This window comes from Protopterus annectens, chromosome 15.part0 (assembly GCF_019279795.1).
Source record: "Protopterus annectens isolate FY-2018-M chromosome 15.part0, PAN1.0, whole genome shotgun sequence".
Classification (NCBI taxonomy): domain Eukaryota; kingdom Metazoa; phylum Chordata; order Ceratodontiformes; family Protopteridae; genus Protopterus; species Protopterus annectens.
In genome coordinates, this window is record NC_056749.1 from 589291527 (window position 1) to 589316222 (window position 24696).

The 24696-nt window shown below is 42.1% G+C and overlaps 1 protein-coding gene across 3 annotated transcripts in view; it reads left to right on the plus strand.

Moving 5' to 3' along the window:
* The window catches only part of TEX11 (testis expressed 11), a 1293291-nt gene that overhangs the window by 1200763 nt on the left and 67832 nt on the right, over positions 1–24696 (plus strand). For all 3 annotated transcript variants that reach the window (XM_044057409.1, XM_044057411.1, XM_044057410.1), the window contains one exon: positions 23621–23785. In XM_044057409.1, coding sequence (XP_043913344.1) covers positions 23621–23785 — 165 coding nt within the window. The remainder of the gene's footprint in view (positions 1–23620; positions 23786–24696) is intronic.

Here is a 24696-nt window from a genome sequence, read left to right on the forward strand (position 1 = left end):
CTGCACAGGTCCAAACCTACTGACGATGCTTCCGTTAAGCTGGTCGTCAGTTCTCCGGTCCTCAGTTGAGGCGCTTTTGCAGTCCCTGATGCCCTCTTCTGTGGATTCGCAGGCTGCTACCGAGGCCCTTTCGGAGTCTGATATGCTGCAAAGCTCTTCTTCGACTAAGGATCCTGCGGTTGTCTCACCCTTGGATGGGTCCGGATGGTTTCTTTCAAAAACTACCGAGTTTCTAAGGCCCAGGGTACAAACTACACCCAAGAAACCGATGACCCAATCTCAGGCACCTGCTTCCTTGCCCCAGTCTCAGATGGTTAAAATGGAACAAGACCTTATCATGCTCATCAGGGGAAGCCAAGCTACCCCTTCCAAAAGGAAAAGAGGTCTGTCCCCAGTAGTTTTGTCTGAACAGGAGTCTGATGACTCTGATGCAACTGAAATATGAAGACATGCAACCCCTCTCTGTTTATGAGGATTCCGATGCAGAGGAATCCATTCCTTCAGCCTCTCCACTGGAGGACTTTTCCTTTGAGGAAACCCTTCATACCTTAAGGGAGCATTTCAAATGGGAATTATCAAGACTACCCTCACTCTAAAAAGAGACTCAGAGAATTCTTGGATCTTCCACAGCATAGATCCCTGACCATTCCTCCAGTCCTGGGTGTTGTGGATGATGTTTTCCTGGAATCCAGTTTGACTCCTGACACCCTCCCTCCTGCACCCAGAAAACTTGACAGGTATTACAGAGTCCCTGACTCTCACACATTTCTTTTCAAAAACCCTACTGCTAACCCTGAGGTAATTTCTCAAGGGCCTAAAGGAATTAAAGCAATCTCTACTACGAATCCCACCCCCTCAGATAGGGATTCCCAAGCACTACACAGATGGGGTAAAAAAGTATACACCACTGCTACTCTTGCTATCAGAGCATTAAATGGCCAGTTCCATATGCTAAAATCTCAGCAACATACCATGGAACTCCTCAAATAAAAGTGTCTTCCTTTCCTGCTTGTGCAGAATCTAAAGAGTTACAAGAGTTAATGCATTCTGCAAGTCAAGTGACTAAGCATACCTTACACTGTGGTTTTAATGCCCTAGAAGCTTCTTGCAGGGCAGCAGTCACTGGTTTGGTCCTTAGAAGACATGCATTGCTTAAGAAACAGCCCTTGCCAGACCATGTTAAATCTAAATTATTGGATGCACCCTTGCACAATTTGGCACTAAGGTAGAGGAGGTCTTAAAAAAGATGGAAGAAAAAGCTAAATCTATGCAGACAGTTAAGGATTTCCTACAGGTCCAGCCACCAAGGTTCAGCAGGCATTGCCCTCCAAGCACTAGTCCTTTTCTTCTCCCACCAGGTCAGTTCAGCCCAGACCACAGGGAAGCAGACCCCCCCCCCAGACAGCAGCCACAGGGAATGCAGAGATCAAAACAGTGGAATTCCTCCAGTTCAAAACCAGGGAGTTCTAAGCCACCCCCTCATGGTAAGAACTCACAATGACTCTCCTCCCCCACCCCCTCCCTCTGCCCACCTACACTTACCCCTAGGGGGAAAACTCGCCTTTCATGCAAGCACCTAGGCCACCATTACCAACGACCGCTGGGTCCTCAACATAGTGTCCCAGGGATAAAAATGTTCTTTCCACACTCTTCCAACCCCAAAAGGGTTCCCAGATCTACCTCCAAACCAGTGGGCAGAGGCAAAAAAGCAAGTCCATTCCTTGCTGTCTATGAGGGTAATAGAGCATGTTCCTGCAGAACAGATAGGCTAAGGTTTCTACTCCAGACTATTTCTGTTACCCAGAAAAGAGGGCACCTGGTGCCCCATCCTCGATCTATCCATTCTAAACACCTTCCTGGTGATGCCAAAATTCAAAATGCTCACCCTCCAGCACCTGCTACCCATGCTGTCCAAGGATGCTTGGCTAGCCACCCTAGACTTAAAAGAGGCCTACCTCCACATCCCTATCAGGGAATTATGCAGGAAATATCTATGTTTCATGGCAGGATCCCTGCACTTTCAGTTCTCTGCACTTCCCTTTGGCTTATCTACTGCTCCCAGAGTTTTCACAAAATGTCTGGCTCCCGCAATTGCCTTTTGCAGACAAAGGAATATCCAAATTTACCCATACTTAGATGACTGCCTTATTCAGGCAGACAGGAAAAGCTGCTCAAGCACCTGGCCTTTGTAAAGTCCCTACTGACTTCCCTAGGGTACACTATCAATGAAAAAAAATCCAAACTGGTACCCACCCAAAGAATTATATTCCTGGGAGCAAGGCTGGACACAGCATCCCAGATTGCATTCCTTACACCAGAAAAACAAATTTACCTGATAGCCTACTTCTCTCAACTAGCCACCAGACCTCAGTTATCTGCAGGGAAGATCCTGCAAGCTCTGGAGTTCATGGCATCTTGCATTCTACTCATTCCGTATGCCAGACTGCATATGAGGAAACTTCAGTGGTACCTAAAAAGCCTTTGGTGTCAACACTCTCAAGACCTGGAAACTCTGATACCAATGATACCTTGCCTAAGGAAAGATTTTCTTTGGTGGGAAGCAGCATTCTCCCACAACAAGGGATTACCTTTCTCACCACCCCCGCCACCCAGACCCTCACCACAGATGCATCAGACTATGCCGGGGTGCATACCTGGACGGCAGGTACATACAGGGCCAGTGGAGCCCACATCAAATCCATCTGTACATCAATCAGAAAGAAATGTTATCTGTCCAGCATGCATTGACAGCTTTCAGGCCCCTACTCTCCCCAGGGGTTCTCTTGATCAAAACAAACACCACCACTGTGATGTGGTATACCAACAAGCAATGAGGGACTCACTCCTACCCTCTATGCAGGCTGGCCATGACCCTTTGGCACACAGCCTCTGCCATGCAACTCCACCTGTTAGCACAATTCCTGTCAGGTTCTCTAAACTCCCTGGCAGACCACTTAAGCAGAAATCTTCTGGACCCACACGAGTGGCAGCTAGATAAAAAAAACTTCTCCCTAATAACTCAGAAATGGGGCACCCCAAAGGTCAATCTCTTTGCCTCCACACCAACCATCAGCTCAGCAAGTTCTGCACAAGAGAACATCACTGGATGGCTTGGAAAGTGGATGCCGTATACTTCCCCTGGGTCAATCTATCAGTCTATACATTTCCTCCACTTCCTCTCATCGCCAGGGTTCTGCTCAAAATAAAGGAGGAAAAACCAAGGACAATTCTTATTGCTCCAGACTGGCCTCACCAGCACTGGTACCGACTGCTGTGCAGCCTGTCCCCACTGCCACCACGACATCTCACTCAGACCCCAACCCTCCTGACCCAGAGGGAAGGAGAATTCATGCATCCCCAATTGCAGACCCTCAATTTGGCTGCCTGGCTTATTCCGTGACCTCTGATCAATCTGCCAACCTCAGTAAACAGGTTCTATATGTTATACATGAGGCTCACTCAGACCCCAACCCTCCTGACCCAGAGGGAAGGAGAATTCATGCATCCCCAATTGCAGACCCTCAATTTGGCTGCCTGGCTTATTCCGTGACCTCTGATCAATCTGCCAACCTCAGTAAACAGGTTCTAGATGTTATACATGAGGCCAGATGCCCAAGCACTAGAAAGTTTTATGCTGACAAATGGAAAAGGTTCTGCACCTGGATTCAGGCTAAGGGAGCCGATACGGCACAGCCCTCCCTAACTCTCATCCTGAATTACCTAGCTGACCCGCTAAACAATGGTCTCTCATTTTCCTCTATTAAAATTCATGCCTGTGCTATCTCTGCTCACTTCCACACTGAGCAGCCCCTTTTCTCACACCCTCTGATCAAACAATTCCTAAGAGAGGCTAGCAACGTGAGGCTATCCAGAAGAACACCCACCCCAGCTTGGGACCTTAACTTTGTGTTGGAAAAGCTCACCCTGCCACCCTTTGTACCAGTATCTTCAGCAGAGCTAAAATTTCTCACCTGGAAGACAGCTTTTCTTCTGGCCATCACTTCAGCCAGAAGAGTCTCCGAGCTGCAAGCACTCATGGCTGTGGAGCCATTCATCATTTTCCATGCTGACAGGGTTTCCCTCAGGACTAACCCATCCTTCATGCCCAAAGTGGTGTCCAGTGTGGCTCTTAACCAATCCATTCATTTGCCCACCTTTTTCCCTAACCTACAAAACAAGAGAGAGAGGATCCTGCACACTCTAGATGTGCACAGACACCTCAGATTCTATCTAGACAGGAATAAATCATTCAGAAAGTCTGAGCAGTTACTGGTTAGCTTTGCTGCAGGGGCAGAGGGCAAAGCCATCTCCAAACAAACAATTTCCAAATGGATAGCACACTGCATACATTTCTGTTACAAGCAACATGGAAAACCTCCCCCTAAGGAAGTCAGGATTCACTCCACCAGAACAGCCTCCACCTATGTAGCTTTCCTCAGAGGAGTCCCCACCAGGGAATTCCTGGAGGTTGCCACCTGGACATCTGTTCACACTTTCACCAAGCATTACCACTTGCCTATCTTCTCCAAATCCAGGGCAGGCTTTGTCACTGCAGTCGTACAGGGCATCCTAGCCAGCCCCTAGTCTCCTTGACTGCCTCCACCCTTTTCCTCAGCTTTGGGAATCAACCCAAATGTGATAACTGCAACAATGAAATACGAAGAGCATAGTACAGTTGTGTACACTTACCATAAATGTAGATGTTCGAGTGTATTCACTGTTCCGGTCCTGGTTTCCCTCCCTACATCCCCCTCTTCTTTCTCTCTCTCTCCCTCCTTAAAAGGAACATTTTGGTATTTACTTTCTACTGGTGGGGTTCTTCCACCAGAACCTGGCTCCCACCTGGGGGCTCCTGACAGGGCAAGAAAAACTGATGTAATGGCGTCGGCTGTCTTACTTTATACTACTGACGACCTGACGTCAGTCCTGAAGTGAGAGCAACTGATGCAGAAATACTAAGCCTCTGGTATTTGGGCCGGCTGAGGGTTACACGGGCAGGGATAACCCAAATGTAATGATTGCAATAGTGAATACACTCAAACATCTACATTTATGATAACTGTACATGACTGTACTTTCCCAGTGTTATGTCATTCTGAGGGTTTTGTGGCAACATTTGCTACCTTGATCAGATGTATTGTCAGCTCTACTATGCATTTCTTTAGCATTGTGAGCTGTCCATAAATAATCATCTTTGGAGTTCTGAGAAACAGTCGCTGTAGCTGTTTTAGATATTTCAGGATTTATGTCCTTCGTTCTGACATCCACTTGTGCTCTCAGCCACTCAAAAATATTCCCTTGTTTGTCCATGTAATCCCTGGCTGATTTCTTACTCTTTGACGTTTTAACTTGCCATCATAAAAAGTTAGATTGTGCTGTAAGATTTCAATCTTTTTTTTTCTAGGACCGTATTGAAAAGGGCCACGGTCTCCAATTCTGACTGCTTTGTTTCAATGAAACTAGCTGTGTCACTCTCATAAGGTTTAAAGTAATCTATCAGTAAACAGATATACCAAAAAGTTCTCTCAGGATTGATTGTCTGCTATCTAGTCAGTAGTTCAGGATGAGAACTGCCATAGGTAGGCATGCATTTTATCCTCAGACTCCTTAGGATAATGTGATGGTGCAGATATGCTTCAGGGTGGAAATGAAAAAAATCGGATCAAATGCTTCACTCAATGTTATAAGGATGGGGTTCCATCAAAGAAAACAACCTTGAAGAATGGGACTTTTCCCTGCAGGGAATGCAGGGCATGTGTTTCAGTTAACTGTAGCAACTCTTAGACATCCTGTTATCAATAGGTTGTCAGCTGAAAACCTATGCTGATTGTAACACCAATAACATTATTACCTAGCTACTTGCACCCTATGTAATTGATTTTATGTTGGTAAGACTAATCAGCAGTTCAAAGATAGAATTCTACATTAGCTCAGTGACATTAGACTAAGAAAGGACACCAGTGCTTTGTCTAAACATACCCAAGAGAATGTACAGCACAAGTTTACATTTGTAGCATTAGAATTAGTACATGATAATCTTTGGGGTGGTGATTTATATAATAAAACAGAGGTTTTGGAGAGCCAATGGATTGCTGATTTGCAGGCTGATCTGCTCCCTGGATTGAATGGGATGATTCCCTTGTAGCCACTGTTGAAAGGGAGGAGACTTCCTAGATTTTTATTTTATTTAACATTTGTTAACTGGGAAAGTCTGACTTGGAATGAAGCCAGTTTGCAGTGGAGGCCCGGAGAGAAACATTCCAGATGTATGTCTTTCTAATGTGGGAGGAAACTGGAGCACCCAGAGAAAACCCACATGAACGCAGGGAGGACATATAGACTCCACTTAGAAGGCACCCCAGCTGAGAATCGAAGCAGAGAATCTCTTGCTGTGAGGTGACAGTGCTATCGCTGCACCACTGCACAGATAAAATTTAAATTTTAATTGTCTGCTTTTTGCTTCAAATGGGAGGAACACTGGAAGTAATCCAGTATTTGATGAAAGGGAGGAGACTTCCTAGATCAATTTTAATTGGTTGATCTTTGCTTTAAAGGGGAAGAGTACTGGCAGTAATGCAGGATCTGATGAAGGCTCTATGAGTTGAAAGCTCTTATCCCTGTTTCTGTGCCTGTGCTGCTTTTATGCTGTTTTATTGTTTTATTAGTTAATAAATGTTTCTCTGTGGTGGCCTAGCTGTACTTGTTTTCTGAATATTTTTGTTTGGTTGAGCAGCCTTTAGCGATTTGGAATTTATGTATCTACAGTTTCACTTTGTTTTAACTTCAGGATCGCACATGGTGGAAGGAATGAGTTTTGAACAGAATTTATGTACTGGTGAAGACCTACAAAGTAGGCAAGCCAATCCATATACTAACAGGACACTGCCAAATGTATTGGTACATCAGACTAACCCATTGTTTAAATTAAATCTTGGTGATGTCACCCTGAGCTACTGGCTAGATGGCAGGCAATCAATCTTGAGACAAGTTTTCAGTATATCCATTTACTGATTACTTTAAACCTTATGATTGTGAAGTAGCTAGTTTCATTGAAATGAAGCAGTCAGAATTGGAGAATGTGGCCCTTTCCAATATATTCCTAGCAATGATTGAAAACCTTACAATACAATCTTAACTTTTTATGATGTGAAGTTAAAAAGTGTAAAGAGCCAGAAATTAGCTAGGGCTTACCTGAACTTTAAACAAGGGAATATTTTTGATTGGCCGAGAGCACAAGTGGATGTCATAACGAGGATATAAATCCTGAAATGTCTAAAACAGCTACAATGACCATATGTTAGAACTCTAAATATGATTATTCATGGATAGCTCACAATGCTAAAGAAATACATAGTAGACCTGACAGTACATCTGATCAAGGTAGCAAATGTATGCCACAGAGCCCTCAGAATGGCATAACATCAGGAACAAGTGGGACAAAATTCAATGAGAAGGTTTCTGGGCTGAGCGCCTTTAATTTAGGAATGAAACCTAAGGAAAATGCCTCTTATATTCCATTTTTCTGGATTTGCCTGCTCAGTTCAGACAACATCTCCCATATAAAACTCGGTCACTGAGCCAAGGCGGGAAGAAAAGGAACAGTATACATTATAAGGCTTAATATCTGATGGCATCTTGGTTGTGACTTTGTCTAAATGTTCACTAAATAGAGGGTGTGTGTCCTTACTGAATAAAGGGCTAACATTCATCCTTGCCCTTAAATCCAGATTACTGCAGAAAAATGGGTAGTTGTAGGAAGGAACAAAAAAGTACTCACTTGCGCTATCTTCTCTTACAACAATTGAAGAGGAAACGCAGTGTGTACGACAAAAGACTTGAAGTTTAATGATAAACAGCTCACAAATATACACTCCACAAAAACATAATAAACTTCACTCGATTGAACATTAAAAGTTATTAAACATTAAAAGTTTAGCGCTTTCACCTATTCATATAGGCTTCATCAGAACTAACTGTTTTTTGAAAAAATCCATTTAAATAACCTTAATGGCGCGAAAACCTGTGCCAATATTTAAAGCCATATTCACTTGTTCACAAACTGTGTTTCCTTTCCCATTTGTTTAAAAACTTCCAATACATACACTTGTTTGACTGTGGATTTGAATTCCTAAATCCATATAAATAACAATATTAAGAATTAATATACATAATTCATATGTTGTAAAAATATCTCAATATTACATAACCCAAAATAGGTCCCTATAAATGTGTTCATTTAAATATATAGACTTAATATATATATATATATATATATAAATAACTAGTAATTAAAAAATGTTAAAATAGCAATATCTGATGATATGATATGCTGATATAATAAATAAATGTATTGTTCTAGACGAATGGAAATGTTAAAAAAATATTAAAAAATGTAAAAAAATGTTATAATGAATAAATTCTGTAATCCCTATAGTAAGTTATAATATACTTAATAATTTATGTGAAAATAATTAATATATGCAAAAAAATGATACAAAAAATATATGATACAAGAAATATATATATGTGAATATATTACCCAATGTGTGGCTGTCAGGTGACCTGTGTGCAAAAAAACTTTATATTAGTGTGTCACAGTAGGTCATGTTTTTATAGTAGTCATGTTTTTATATTCTTAGTAGTGGTTTGACGGCTATAGATTCATTTAGAACAGGTTCAGTGGCAGCATCAGTGAATAATTGCCACCATATTTCCTTGAAACTTAGCAACTCCTTCCGATTGTCACCTCCCAAATCTGGTTTAATATGTTCCAAAATACCAAAGGAGAAAATATGATCCACTCCCTCTTTTTCTACATGCCTATATAGTGCATTGTTTTTGTCCTTTTTCCTGATACAGTAGGTGTGATCATAAATTCTCCTTTTGAATGCCCTCTCTGTTTTTCCCACATAATACGCTGAGCATGTCAAACATTTAGCCAAATAGATCACATAAGATGTGTTACAATTGCCCCTAGCATATTTAATGACTGTCCTATTGATATTATTTAAAATAATTCCAGGTGTTCTTGTAATGTTCCGACATTGATTACAGTTTTCACATCTTTTGGTAGTTGACACACTATGTCACCTCTTACATAATTAGTCACTTTACCAGATTCAAGAATTTTCTTTAGATTGTCTGCCATCTTATATACTATAAGGGGTTTATTACCCAATATCTTGGAAATCTGTGGGTCAATTTGGAAAATTTTCCAATGTTTGTCCAGAATTTCCTTGATTTTACTAACGTATGGTGTATATGGGAGGATACATGCTTTCTGATATCTTTTGAGACATATTTCTTCATTTTCCTTGTCTCCTGTATCAATAACCCCTAAAAGAGGTGAATAATTAGTTCCCCATCTTGTTGTAACATATTGTCCTACTTCTGTCAACATTTTGCTGTTGTAGATTCTCTCCTTAAACATTTCTGTGATGAATTCAACTTCCTTTAACATCTCATCTTTTCTGGACGTCATTCTAACTGCCCGGATGCATTGGCCTTTAAAAATGTTACGCATCATTTTCCTGGGATGGTGACTGTTATAATGTAAATAGTCATTTGAAAAGGTGTTTTTCCTGTATATATTAGATTTAAACCCTTTTTCATCGTGTGATACAAATGTGTCCAAATATGCTATCCCATTATTGCTGACTGAATGAGTGAATTTGAGAAATTCACTACTCTTGTTGATGTAGGTGATGAATTCATTTAACTCATCAATGTCTCCTTTCCACAAAATGTAGATGTCGTCTAAAAATCTTGTGTAATGGACAACATGGGCAAAATGACTACTGTTGAATAAACTTTCTTCCTCCCAATTCAACATAACCAAATTCGCAAATATTGGGGCACTAGCTGAACCCATAGCCACACCCCTGCATTGCTTAAAATATTCACCCTCAAATAGTATATAATTATGTTCCAATACTAATGTCATGCATTCCATAATGAGACATATTTTGTCCCATTCAAAGCTTGTGTACTTCCTCATGCTTTCACAAAACATGTCCAAACCTTCCCTGCTAGGGATACATGAAAATAAGTTGATGACATCTATTGTCACATATAGAAGGTTGTCAGTGTCAAGGTGGGTAGGAAATTTCCTAAGAAAATCCCAAGAATCTTTGACCAAATGGGGGATATGTGAATAAATGTCTTTTAACCAAACATCTATAGCTTTTCCCAAGGGAAATGTCTTTTGCCTTACTTCCTGACACAATTGGCCTGAAAGGGGGGTCCTCACTGTTTTTATGAATCTTTGGAATCCCCACTAAAACAGCCATTTTCGGATGTTGTACTTTTAAAAAGTTGTAAACATCATTATTTATTCTATTATCAATCCAAAACTCTTCCAAATATGAATTGATCCTCTGGTAAGCTATATTAATCTTGTTTAGAGAGACTGTCTCATAATTGCCAGTGTCTGTAAGGAGTGCATTCAATTTTGCATTGTATTCCATTCTGTCATAAATGACAATCCCCCCTCCCTTGTCGGGTTTCATAATACGGATGTTGTGATTGTTTCTAAGATTCCTTAATTCTTCTCTTTCTCCCTTAGTCAAATTATCTTGAAATTGGACATTCCTAACTTTATTGGTGAAACTGTATAAGTCTCTATGTACCTGTTTCTCAAAAAAATCTACCAAAGGGTGCGTTAAAGGTACAAATGTACTTTTGTTTTTTAACAATGTGTCACCTTTGGTCAGTTCTACTTGATTTGTTTCATTCTTATTCTGAAACATTATGGACAAATTCAATTTGCGTGTGTACAACTTAGTTTCGACTAAATGATCAACCAAATGGTATTTTGGTGTTGGAATGAATTTCATTCCTTTAGATAGAAGTCTAAAGTGTGTGTCCTCCACCTGAAAATTTGTGTAATTATATATTTTGAAATTGTCAAAATTATATACTACACCTTCTTTCTGTATGCATTTACCTTCTGCATAAAAATTACTTTCCCTATCTTCTACCAATCTGACCATTTCTCTTCTTGGTATCTTCTTTGTCGTTGATTGTAACCTCTGTTGTAATTCCCTTTCTTTGTCCATATTTTCCCCTTTCAATATTGGGGGTTCCAGTTTCTCTGAAAATTTTGATTATACCCACCTTGTTCACCATAACCTTCCCCATAATCTTCGTATTCGTTACCCTTCTCCTTATTTCTATAGTTTCTACCAAATCCATTTAATTTGTCATAATTGTAATCTAATTTTTGTTTGTTATATTTAAAATCTTTGTGCCACCTATATGCTCTATCTTCCTTGTATTGTGCCAAATCCCTTTTTAATTTTTTGCATTTTCTATCATACACGGATCTGGATTTCTTCTCTAACTCAAATTGCTTATGATATAAATTGATCCATTCGTCGAACAATAAATCCCTCTCAATCTCAAAATTTAAATTCTCTGCTTGTTTGATGAGTTCCAAAAGTTTCTCATCATTATATTTGATCAATAAATTCATGTGCTTGAATCCACACTCATTAAATAAATTGTTAAAATCCTTAATAATATCATCATTCATATTTAAACCTAAAGGATATTTAAAAAATCTAAGTCCCATGGGGACTACTTTCAATAATAAACATTTATGTAAATAGGCATTCTCTATCTTGGTGTTATTAATACTGTTCATAATCCTACCTAATTTGTAAATTTTGTCTTTAAGCATTTCATTAGGTCTCTCAAAACCACCTTTTTTGTTAGGAGTTACTGTTTTCCCCTTCCCAAAATTGTCAAAATTACAGTCTTGAAAAAGAAAGTTGTTCAAATTGGTATTGACATTATTGTCCACTGTATGCCCTTTGTTAATAAAAAAATTCTGTTCAGTACCTTTCATGGCCCTTTGGGTGCCTACAGTGTTGGCATACGTTTTTACAGGCTTCGTACGTTTTGGTCGTGTGCCTGTTCGGAATATGTCTTCCTCATTGTCCTCCACATCGTAAATGGAAAAGTCAAAAGTAAATCCTGTGGAGTCCAGCTGTTGGTGTGTTGCATTGGAATGAGGAACCTGGGCAGCTGGTAAGTCTATGTCAGCACTAACATCCAACGAACCTCTGCGTTGTGATTCCACTCCTCCCTCATGCTGGGCACCTGCTGTACCTCTCTCCTGAACAGCTGATCCTCCACACAGATTCCGTAAATGCACCGCACCCGGTTCTGCAGAGTGTTTGTTTAAATTACTTCGGCCAGCCATACCTTCATCATTACAGTGATAACCATTCCGGGGAACTTTGTGCGATGTTACCCTTCCTGTTCCCTTTGTTTGAACAGTTCTCTGCTCCCTGGTGTGACCGGTGCTTCCCAAACTGTCACTGTTACCATTATGAGGACTTTGTAGGAACGATAATTCGATGCCCTTAAATTCCGTTTCTGTTTTTAACATAAAGGCATTCATGGTGTGTGTGAGCTGTTTAAATTCTTTCTTTAATACTGCTAACTCTGACTTGATTATATCCGTATCTAGCATTCCGGACATGTTGTCCGTTGTTGTTGCCGGTACATCCGCGTCCCCCTCCATTGACAACTGCAGAAAAATGGGTAGTTGTAGGAAGGAACAAAAAAGTACTCACTTGCGCTATCTTCTCTTACAACAATTGAAGAGGAAACGCAGTGTGTACGACAAAAGACTTGAAGTTTAATGATAAACAGCTCACAAATATAGACTCCACAAAAACATAATAAACTTCACTCGATTGAACATAAAAAGTTATTAAACATTAAAAGTTTAGCGCTTTCACCTATTCATATAGGCTTCATCAGAACTAACTGTTTTTTGAAAAAATCCATTTAAATAACCTTAATGGCGCGAAAACCCGTGCCAATATTTAAAGCCATATTCACTTGTTCACAAACTGTGTTTCCTTTCCCATTTGTTTAAAAACTTCCAATACATACACTTGTTTGACTGTGGATTTGAATTCCTAAATCCATATAAATAACAATATTGAGAATTAATATACATAATTCATATGTTGTAAAAATATCTCAATATTACATAACCCAAAATAGGTCCCTAGGGAGTCGTGCCTGACACACATGGCGAGTTTCCCTCCAGGGGCAGAGGAGGGAACAATAATAGATGCCGCCCGAGGGGCAGAGGGGGTCCGCAAAATCAGGGTAGCAGAGAATCTTTCTCTGACAAACCCTTTCAGCACCCCTGAGGGGCTGCCCGACTGTCCACCTTCGGAGGCAGTCGGGGGAAGATTGTCACTGTACCCAGAAGCCTGGCATCTCCTCACCCAAGACAAATGGGTACAGACCATCATATCTGAGGGTTACAAAATCCCCTTTGTCCACACCTCTGTACAAACAACCAAGTCCCTTCCAGATGTTCCACCCAGTCTGAGGGAACAAGCAGTACTTGAAATTTCAAAACTGCTAGAAAAAAGGGCCATCCAGCCAGTTCCAACAGACCAGCAAGGATCCGGAATTTACTCCAAGTTCTTTTTGGTACCAAAAAAGACAGGGGACTGGAAACCCATTTTGGATCTCAGCAGGTTAAACAAATCTGTTCAAAGAACGAAGTTCCGGATGGTCATGCTTCAGTCCATTCTACCCTTTTTGGGTCAGGACAACTGGATGTGCTCCATAGACCTTCAGGATGCGTACTACATATCAAAATGGACAGGCGCTCCAGAAGGTTTCTCCGCTTCTGGCTGGGAGACAGTCACTGTCAATTCAGAGCCCTGCCCTTTGGTCTCACCACAGCCCCCAGGGTGTTCACCAAGTGCATGGCAGTGGTTACGGCTCACCTGAGACGGTGAGAATTCCAGGTGTTTCCATATCTAGACGACTGGCTCCTTACTGCTTCCACCAGGCATCAGCTACTGCGAGCCAAGGATTATACCATCCAAACTTGTTCCGTGCTAGGTATCTCAATAAATTTTGAAAAGTCTGCATTGTCGCCTTGTCAGTCTATAACCTTTATAGGTGTAAGATTAAATACAAAAGATCTGTCCGCAAAACTTCCTCTAGACAGAGTGTCAGACATTCGCCGACATGTGCAGGTCTTGCTACAGTGCAAGAGGCTTCAGGCCAGATTTGTACTAAAAACGTTGGGTCTCATGGCAGCAGCAATCATACTAGTTCCCCTGGCTCGTTTTCACATGCGGATTCTTCACTGGATGCTTTTTACCCAATGGTCCTTTCAACAACTTCCGATGTCTCACAAGATAATAATCACTCAATCATGCAAAGACCACCTGGCTTGGTGGATGGTCTCCCCTCTAGTACTCCAGGGCAGACCGTTTGTTCTTCCTTCTCCTGTTGCCACGGTGACCACAGATGCCTCCCTGATCAGGTGGGGGGGCACTTTCAGGGCAGGACTGTCCAGGGCACTTGGCAACCTCTAGAGTACCACCTGCACATAAACGTCTTGGAGATGAGAGCAGTGCTTTTAGTGTTGCAAGCTCTTCAGGACTCTCTACCCACCGGGACTATTGCAATTCAAACAGACAATATGTCTGTAGTGTGGTACATCAACAAGCAGGGCGGAACCAAGTCATACCCCTTATGTCGAGAAGCACTCAGACTCTGGCAGTGGGTGATCTCCTCTCAACGGTTTCTGATAGCAACGCACATCCCCGGGAAGTCCAACGTCATAGTGGACAGGCTAAGCAGAGCTATTCTCATGTCTCACGAGTTGTCTCTCAATCAGTCAGTAGCGGACAAACTTTTCCGCAGATGGGGTCAGCCTTGCTGCGACCTTTTCGCAACTCCTCTCAACAGCAAGTGCGACGATTTCTTCACTCTCTTTCCCCTCCCCGGCCACTCCCCCCAGAGACGCTCTAGTTCACGATTGGCCCCGGGCTCTTCTGTATGCATTCCCACCTTTTCCCCTAATTCCTAAACTAATTCAGAAGGCGACTGCATTGGGATCCAGGATTATCCTCATTGCTCCTTACTGGCCTCGACAAATTTGGTTCCCATTTCTGCATCGTCACCTGCTGGAGCAGCCTTGGAATCTGGACCCAGTGCCAGACCTCTTGGTCCATCAGTTGGGCGGGCTGCACCAATCCCTTCAGTCTCTCAACTTTACAGCTTGGTTGCTCCACTTCCAACCTTAGCCAGGCTTCCACATATTTCCCAGCCGGTGCGTGAAATCATCCTTTCTTCGCAAAAATCTACCACCAGGAAGACTTATGCTAGTAAGTGGAAACGTTTCTCTTTCTGGGCAGAGGCTAGGAATATAGACGCCTTTACAGCCCCTGTCCATCATGTTCTAGATTTTTTAGCAGAACTCTTTCAAGCTGGTTCCTCGTCTGCCACCATTAGGGTCTAATTAGCTGCTATCGCAAATTTCCACGCTGGCCTGTCAGAAACCAACATCATGTCCCACAAACTTTGCAAGGCCTTTCTTAAAGGAACTATTTTGCTTAGGCCCCCGGTCAGAGATCCCCCGCCTCCGTGGGACTTAAACTTGATATTAGCTTCCTTGATTCTCCCCCCTTTTGAACCTGTGGCTTCCTGTTCCTTAAAATTGCTCTCCTGGAAGACTCTCTTTGTAGTAGCCATCACCTCAGCTAGGAGAGTTTCGGAACTTCAAGCCCTCTGTATTCGTCCTCCTTACCTTGTGTTTCATAAGGATAGAGTTTTACTCAGGACTAATCCTTCCTTTCTGCCCAAGATACCTTCCGAAACAAACCTGAATCAGGCTATCGATCTACCTGTCTTTTTTCCTAACTATTCGAACAAAGCTGAACAAAAGTTACTCCAATTGGGCGTTCATAGGCAATTACTTTTTTATTTGGATAGGACTAAACAAACAAGAAAATCAGACCAACTCTTCCTGTCCTATGCTGAGGGCAAGCAGGGCCTGCCAGTTTCTAAGGTAACCTTATCCAGGTGGTTGTCCTCTATTATTACTTTGATTTATCAGCTGAGACATAAAGAACTCCCTACTAAACCTAAAGGTCATTCCACCAGAGCGTTAGCTACTTCGGTAGCTTTTCAGGCAAGACTAACAATGGAATCTATTTATTTGTGCTGCAGCCACATGGGCCACTCCTCATACTCTCATTTCACATTATAAGTTGGATATGGCCTCTAGGAGTAGAGCTGATTTTGGTTCCACTGTGCTCAAGAGTCTATTCCGATGAGCCACCCAGGACTAAGGTGCTAGTGACGCTGTCCCAACCAGCAAGAATGAAGGCGAGATAGACAACTTAACATTAAGAAGTTATGTACCTACCATAGCGTTCCATGTTAGTTCTTTTCTTCTCACCTTCTTTCTTGCGTCCCACCCTCCATCCCCCTAGCCTGGACAGACCGAGAAGAGTTCCTTTTTGAGGCCTTCTTCCTCTGGCTGAGTCTTATCTGGGTTACGTCCTCCTCTGTTTTTGTACTGTAGGTAAACCTTGTAGTTTGGACAGGTGTCCTTGAAATTTGTCTATGGTGTTAGCTCTGCCAAACGAGATCTGGGTATCTAGCGCCAAGCATTGTGGGATATGGGGAGGCCTCGAGCCAGTAAATAGCTCTCGAGCTTTAGTAGATAGCCGAGTCGGAGCTGAGGATCGGCTCCGAACCCAACCAGCAAGAAAGAAGGTGAGAAGAAGACAACTAACATGGAATGTTATGGTAGGTACATAACTTCTTATTATATCCTTCCATTTCTGAGTTCCTTGTTTTCTTTGTCAGTGGCTCTAAATATAATACAAATGACAAAGGGGAAAGTGGACACCCGTGCCTGGTTCCTCTGTTCAGACACAAGTTATCAGAGAGGAATGCTCACACTTTACTTCTACCTCCAATACTCTGTATATCCTTATAATTAACCTTATTATTATATCAGGGAATGCAAATGCTTCCATTGCCCTAATCATATAATCCCAGCTTAGTCTGTAGAATACTTTCACTTCATCAAGACCCACCAGAAGCAGCAGTATTTTCTTATATTATGCTTTCCTCTGGATCATCATTTTCCTATTAATGATGTAAAATGTTTGTCTCCTCTCTACAACACCATATTTGTCCATATCTATCAATTTTGGCAGCACCTTTGCCATTCTTTTAGTTAGTATAGACATAAACATTTTATTATCATGATTTAAATTGAAAAGGGTCTATGTGCTGCTGGGTCTAATGGGTCTTTACCATCGTTAGATAATACAGTCACCACAGCTTTCTTTCAAAATGTTGGTGCTTCCCCTCCTTGTAACATCAAAGAAATGTTAACAGTGATTTAGATCTTAAAAGCTTTTCATCATTTATAATCTCCAGGTACCCTTTTATTGGTAACAGTCAACACCACAGTCATGTGTTACCTGAACAGATAAGTGAGTACAAGGTAATTCCCTCTTTGCCTGTTCGCAATGATGGTTTGGGTCTAGCATTACAGCATTCTCTGCTGCTTCAGGCCTCATACATCCTGCCAGAGTAAAACCCAGTGGCAAAAATGCTATGCAAATCCTGGAAGAACACTCATGAGTGGAAACTCAGGACAGAGGTTTGCCTGGATTTGGTTCAGATGTGAGGAACACTTCAAACAATTCTGGTTTATGCCATTCAAAACAGACAAATCTGTTCAAAGAACGAAATTCCGGATGGTCACGCTACAGTCTATTCTACCCTTTCTGGGTCAGGACAACTGGATGTGCTCTATAGACCTTCAGGATGCGTACTACCATATCAAGATGAACAGACGCTCCAGAAGGTTTCTCTGCTTCCGGCTGGGAGCCAGTCACTACCAATTCAGAGCCCTGCCCTTTGGCCTCACCACAGCCCCCAGGGTGTTTACCAAATGCATGGCAGTGGTTGCGGCTCACCTGAGACGACAAGGATTCCAGGTGTTTCCATATTTAGACGACTGGCTCCTTACTGCCACCACCAGGCATCGACTACTCCAATCCAGAGATTATGCTGTACAAACGTGCAACGCGCTAGGTATCTCTATAAATTTCGAAAAGTCTGCATTGTCGCTTATCAGTCTATTACCTTCATAGGCACCATTTTAAACACAGTGGAGCTCTCAGCAAAACTACCCACACAAAGAGTTTCAGGCATTCGCAACCATGTTCAGATCCTATTACAGGAGACCAGAGTCCAAGCCATTTGTACTAAAGACACTTGGTCTCATGGCAGCAGCAATCACTTTACTCCCCCTAGCGCGTTTTCATTTGCGGATCCTGCAGTGAATGCTATTTTCCCAGTGGTCCTTTCAGCAGCTCCCCATGTCACACACCATTCTAATCACTCAGTCATGCAAAAGACACCTTTCTTGGTGGACGGTCTCCCCTCAAGTACTCCAGGGCAGACCTGTGGTCCTTTCTCCTCCTGTTGCCACTGTGACAACGGATGCCTCCCTGATCGGGTGGAGGGGGCATTTTCGGGGCAGGACAGTCCAGGGCACATGGCAACCCTCCACTTGCACATAAATGTCTTGGAAATGAGAGCGGTACTTTTAGCGTTGCAAGCCCTTCAGGACTCTCTACCCACCGGGACTATTGCAATTCAAACAGACAATATGTCTGTAGTGTGGTACATCAACAAGCAGGGCGGAACCAGATCCTACCCCCTATGTCGAGAAACACTCAGACTTTGGCAATGGGCGATCTCTTCTCAACAGTTTCTGGTAGCAACGCATATTCCCGGGAAATCCAACGTCATAGCGGACAGACTGAGCAGAGCCATTCTCATGCCTCATGAGTGGTCTCTCAACCAGACAGTAGCGGAAAGAATTTTCAGTAGGTGGGGTCAGCCTTGCTGCGACCTTTTTGCAACACCTCTAAACAGCAAGTGCCCAAACTTCTTCACCCTCTTCCCTCTCCCAGGTCTACCCCCCAGAGACGCTCTAGTTCACGATTGGCCCCAGGGTCTTCTGTATGCATTCCCCCCCTTTCCCTTGATTACTCAATTAATCCAGAAAGCAACTGCCTTGAGAGCCAGGATGATCCTCATTGCCCCTTACTGGCCTCGACAAATTTGGTTTTCATTCCTGCAACGCCATCTACTGGAGCAGTTCTGGCATCTGGACTCAGTGCCAGACCTTCTGACACATCAGTCGGGCAGGCTGCATCAGTCCCTTCGATCTCTCAACCTCACAGCTTGGTTACTCCACTTCCAACCCTAGCCAGGCTTCCCCTTATCTCTCATTCAGTTCGCAATATCATCCTCGCTTCTCACAAGTCTACTACCAGAAAGACTTATGCTAGCAAATGGAAGCATTTCTCTGTCTGGGCAGGGGAAAAACACGTGGAACCCTTTACGGCTCCTGTCCAGACAGTTCTAGAGTTTCTAGCAGAACTCTTTTGATTGGGCTCCTCTTCAGCTACCATCAGAGTTCAACTGGCAACTATTGCAAATTTCCACGTTGGCTTGTCAGAAACCAGCATCATGTCCCACAAACTTTGCAAAGCCTTTTTAAAAGGAACCCTTTTACTTAGGCCCCCGGTTAAGGACCCTCCCCCACCGTGGGACTTAAATTTGGTACTGTCTTCCTTAATTCTTCCTCCCTTTGACCCAGCGGCTTCTTGTTTGTTGAAGTTGCTCTCGTGGAAAACACTCTTCTTAGTAGCCATCACCTCAGCAAGAAGGGTCTCGGAACTTCAAGCTCTCTGCGTTCGTCCTCCTTATCTTGTTTTTCACAAAGACAGAGTTTCACTCAGAGAAAAATCTAAATCAGACCATAGATCATCCAGTCTTCTTCCCAAATTACGCCAATAGAGCTGAACGAAAGTTACATTGTTTGGACGTTCACCGTCAATTAAGCTTCTACCTGGATAGAACTAAGCAGATGAGAAAATCAAACCAGCTCTTCCTGTCTTATGCAGAAGGGAAACAAGGCCAACCAGTCTCTAAGGTAACTTTGTCCAGGTGGTTTTCCTGTCTTATCATGTTGGTCTATCAGTTGAGGAACAGGGAACTTCCTACTAAGCCTAGAGCCCATTCAACCAGAGCTTTAGCTTCTTCAATAGCCTTTCAGGCAAGATTGCCGATGGATTCCATTTGCGCAGCGGCCACTTGGGCCTCTCCTCATACCTTCATTTCTCATTACAAGCTCAATATGGCCTCCAGAAGTTGGGCTGATTTTGGTTCCACGGTACTCAAGAGTTTGTTCCATTGAGCCACCCAGGATTTAGGTGCTAGGGACGCTGTCCCATCCAGCAAGAATGAAGGCGAGATTGACAACTTAACATTGAGAAGTTATGTTCTTACCATAACGTTCCATGTTAGTTGTCTTCTTCTCACCTTCTTTCTTGCATCCCACCCTCCATCCCCATAGCCTGGGAGATCTAGAGTACCTTGTGAGAATTATTGCCACCTCAGTTATTTCCCCAGCTAGCTCCCTTGCTTCCTCTTTTTTTGCTAGCTCTTCTAGAGGAGTTATATATATATATATATATATATATATATATATATATATATATATATATATATATCCTTCTCTTTTTTGTATCTATGATTAGGTGGATTATTATTGTTGTGGTGGGACATATATGTCCATAGTGTTAGCTATCAAACGAGATCTGGGTATATGACGCCTAACATTATGGGACATAGCATAGCCTCGAGCTGGTACAAATAGCTCTCGAGCTTTAGAATTAGGCTGAGTCAGAGCCGAGGTTCGGCTCCGAACCCATCCAGCAAGAAAGAAAGCGAGAAGAAGACAACTAACATGGAACGTTATGGTAAGAACATAACTTCTCATTATTTCCTATTCTAGGGATAAGAAGGGTCAACCTGTTCCTAAGCAAATGATTGGTCATTTATTGTCCTGTGTTGTTTATTATTACTCCTAAAATGGTAAGGCACATTCCACCAGAGCCTTATCCTCTTTGGTGGCATATTGGAAAGAAATTACTCCAGAAGCATTCTAGAGGCAGCACCGTGGTTCTGTGTTTTACAAAACCCTACAAACTAGATTATTTATAAAGTTCTAGAGCAGGACCATTCTCCAGGGGCTGCTGGACCATGATCTTTCCCCCGCCCAGGTAGGGTAAACTTTGGGAATCTACCCATATGCCACTGAGGCAGTATGAAAGATGAAAAGAGCACAGCTGGGTAAATCTTGCTTACCATTAATGGTAGATGTTCAAATTTCACACTGCCTCAGGAGCAGCTCCCACCCACCCACCATCCCCATTATTTTGCATGTAGTTTGGGTCTGTATCACTTAATCGAAGACCCTTTTTAGCAAATCACTGTTTGTCAAACCCACTTAATCGGAAGCTAACTTTGCTGAAGGATCCCTTCAGCGAATTTTTCCCCTGGGAAAGAAAGTAGTTGGCCATCATGAGGAATTTGCCCTTTTACCCACTGTAGTGCAGTCTTGGAGTTGGTATATTTAGTTAGGGGGTGGGGCTCTCATTGGGGGGTGTGGGGGCAGAGCCCCCCACTTTGCTGGGTTTTAAATGTAGTAGGTTTTGCACCAGTTGGTAGGTAGTCGACTAGGTTCTTTCCCATGGAAAAAATTTGCTGAAGAAATCCTTCAGTGAAATTAACTTTCAATTAAGTGGGTTCGACAAATACTATTTCACTAAATAGTGTCTTCAATAAAGTGATATAGACCCTATAGTTTAACAGTATCCAACCTTGTTGGCTTTGGTTATTTTAGGGTTGCCACCTTTCGTTGTGGCTAAAAGGCCACACCCCTTGCATCACCTGTAACTCCACCCATTCCTGCCCAGTCTCCCACCTACTTTCTGCCCATTTTGTGATGTCACTGTGACGTTAGCAGGGAGGAACGCACACCTTTTCCATTCCTGATGTCTGCTTTCAGCTGATTTACTATGCTTTTCTGTAAAAAAAGCATAGTGAATCAGCTGATTTGACGAACTCAGTCTGTTTCCTTTTTTGAAACAGAATACCGGAGTTTGTACAGTGTTTTCCAGACTACTGGAGAATCAATTTGATTTCCAGATAGTCTGGAAAAAAACGGATAGGTGGCAACCCTTAGGTTATTTGTGTTGGTGTTTTGAGGCTGCATATTGTCTGGTTCAGGCGATTCCTCCTCCTCAGTTCTTCCTACTTGGCACTAAAAGACTAAATAACTGTCTTTCTGTGGCAAAGGTTAGGCTTCCCCTAATGGGAGGGACTTAGCCAATCTCCTATCACAAAGAGTCAGAGGAGGGAATTCTGAGCTCTGGAAAGATGCCATTTTGTGATTGTGCTGGGACAGAACCCATATGTCACTGAAACTGTGAAATTCAAACACCTATTGTTACTGGTAATTAAGACTTATCCAACTATCCTTTAGTGGCTTTAAACTCAGCTAGAAGAATATCTGAGTTACAAGCAATTCTATGCATTCTTCCCATTTCTTTTTTTTTTTTTACAAAGTTAAAGCAAGTCTAACCAGTCCTTCATTCATGTTTAAAGTGGTTCCTGAATTTACTCTTAATCAGTCTATCCTGCTTCCTGATTTCATTCCTAACCCTGAAAACAATAGAAAAATAATTCTTAATTCATTAGATGCTCATAGATGATTCAGATTTTACTTAGAAAAGGCAAAGGTTCTGAGAAAGATAAAATGGGCTTGCCACTGTCAAAACGAACTATTTCCAAATGGATTTGCAATGCAGTTCAGTTCTGTTATTCTTATTTTGGGAAATCGTTACTGAGACTGATTAAAGCCTATTCTACCACAGTGAAAGGTGTGGATGCTATAACTATTCTGGAATCTGTCACTTTGTCCTTTGACTACACTTTCAATAAACATTACAACCAGAATGTTCAATCTAGAGCAAGGACTGGATTTGTTAAGTCTGTCCTTCGTGGCATCCTAAACTCAGAGGGAGCATCTCTTTCTTCTAAGTTCTGGAAGACTTCCCCGGAAATAAGAATACTGCATTAGTGATCTAATGAATTACATAGTACAGATGTGTAGGTAAAGTAACATAATGGTAGATGCTCCAATAGATAATGCCCTTTCCCAGAAGTAAGAATACTGCAACAGTGATCTAGTCAAGAACATAGTACAGTTGTAGAGGTAACTTAACATAAAGGTAGATGTTCCAATAGATCACTGTAGCAGTACTAATGCCCTCCCTCCATCCCCTCATTAGGTATCCTTTCAAGCTTTTGCTTTTTGACAGGGGTGTAGTATTTCCTAATGTCTGTTCTCCTCCTTAATGCTTCCTATGTTCATCCTGCTTTAATTATATATGTCAAGCTTCCCTCTGCTTTCTCTAGGAAATTAGTATATTGTCTGTAGTCTACTCTTTATCAGGGCATACAAGTTCTGTGAATGGCATAAACATACACTACTCTTATACCAGCATGTTGGCATTTGCCTAGGGTGGATTTACACCTCACAGAAAAGGATTCTGAGCTTTGGCAGACTGGCCAGACAGACAGACAGGACCTTTATGGTGACAGACTCAGAAGTAAGGAATATTACAGCAGTGATCTATTCAAACATCTATCATTATGGAAAGTTACCTGTATAACTGTACTGTACTAATTACTGTAGTTGCACTATATGGCTTGAGGCATCATTGGTGTCACTTAAAAGGCTAATCATTTTTTTTTACAGGGAGCTGCTTGGATTTTGATTTTCATCACAAAGACTTAGATTAATAATTAATTTTATTTTATTCCATAAATTCTCTGCCATTTGTTTGTAGTGCTTCTTCTCATTGTTTTTTTATTGCCTTCTACACCACCTATATAGCATGATTACCCTGAGGTGGAGATTCTTTGGCTGATGACCAGAGCATGGAACACAGGAATATTACTTTATAGTGTTGGAAGATACATGGAAGCAGAAAGGTGGTGTGGACTTGGTATGCGATTTCTAAAACACCTGGGATCTCTCCAGAGCAGTTATGAATCTCAGGTGAGACAAGAATTTTGTTATACAATAGACTGTTACAGGAAAATAAAATGATCAATGCAGCCAGATGAGATAAAAACATGGCATGTTTTTCTCTGACAAGAGTTTTGACTTTACGGTACCATTTGGAGCAATCAAATCTAACACAGCAATTCATATTCCCTATTTACATTGCTCAAGTATCCTGACTGTGCAACCTGGAGATAGTGCTCTGAAGATAGAAGGGATGAAGCCCCTAATAGAAAAAAGTGTTGCTCTTGAGGCTGCTCTAGCAGGTATGCACACACACAGCTTTCACTGAATGTCACGCAGCCCAACTAAAGTTTTTCTCAAGCACCATGTCCACCCCAAAATGCATGCAGTGTCCTGGTACCTTAGTTTAAGAGACTAGCTCACCAGAACCTCTCGACATATTTCCTGCCGAGTGCAGTGTCCAGGTCTGTTCCTGTAGTGGTTGTGGAAAAGTATCCCTATTGACATGCTGAAGAATACAAAAACCAGTATAAAATAATCCATAAAGTTCCCGCTGCAGTTCTCAGGTGCCAAAGTAAAGTTACTGTTGCTTTTTCTGTTGTTGCTAGAATGTCTCCCATAGTGTTAATTGGTATTTGAAGTACCAGCTTATCAACAGTACTACTTTCTTGTCACCAAGCAAAGATCAAGGCCTTCTTTAACGGCCACTATTATGAGGAGGATTTGTCTCCAGCTAAATAGTCATTCTATGAGAATCACTTTAAAATATTAATCCACAGAAAAATTTTGAGGGAATTCCAAGTCTAAGAAGGACAAACAAAAAGTAGGTGCCTAAGAGTCTGTGTGTAGTACTATGACTAGTTTCCTCCCCATCAAGGCTATAAAGGTTGCATTATTAGTTGCTCTTCAGGTGATAAGTCAGCTTGTAGGTCATCATCTAT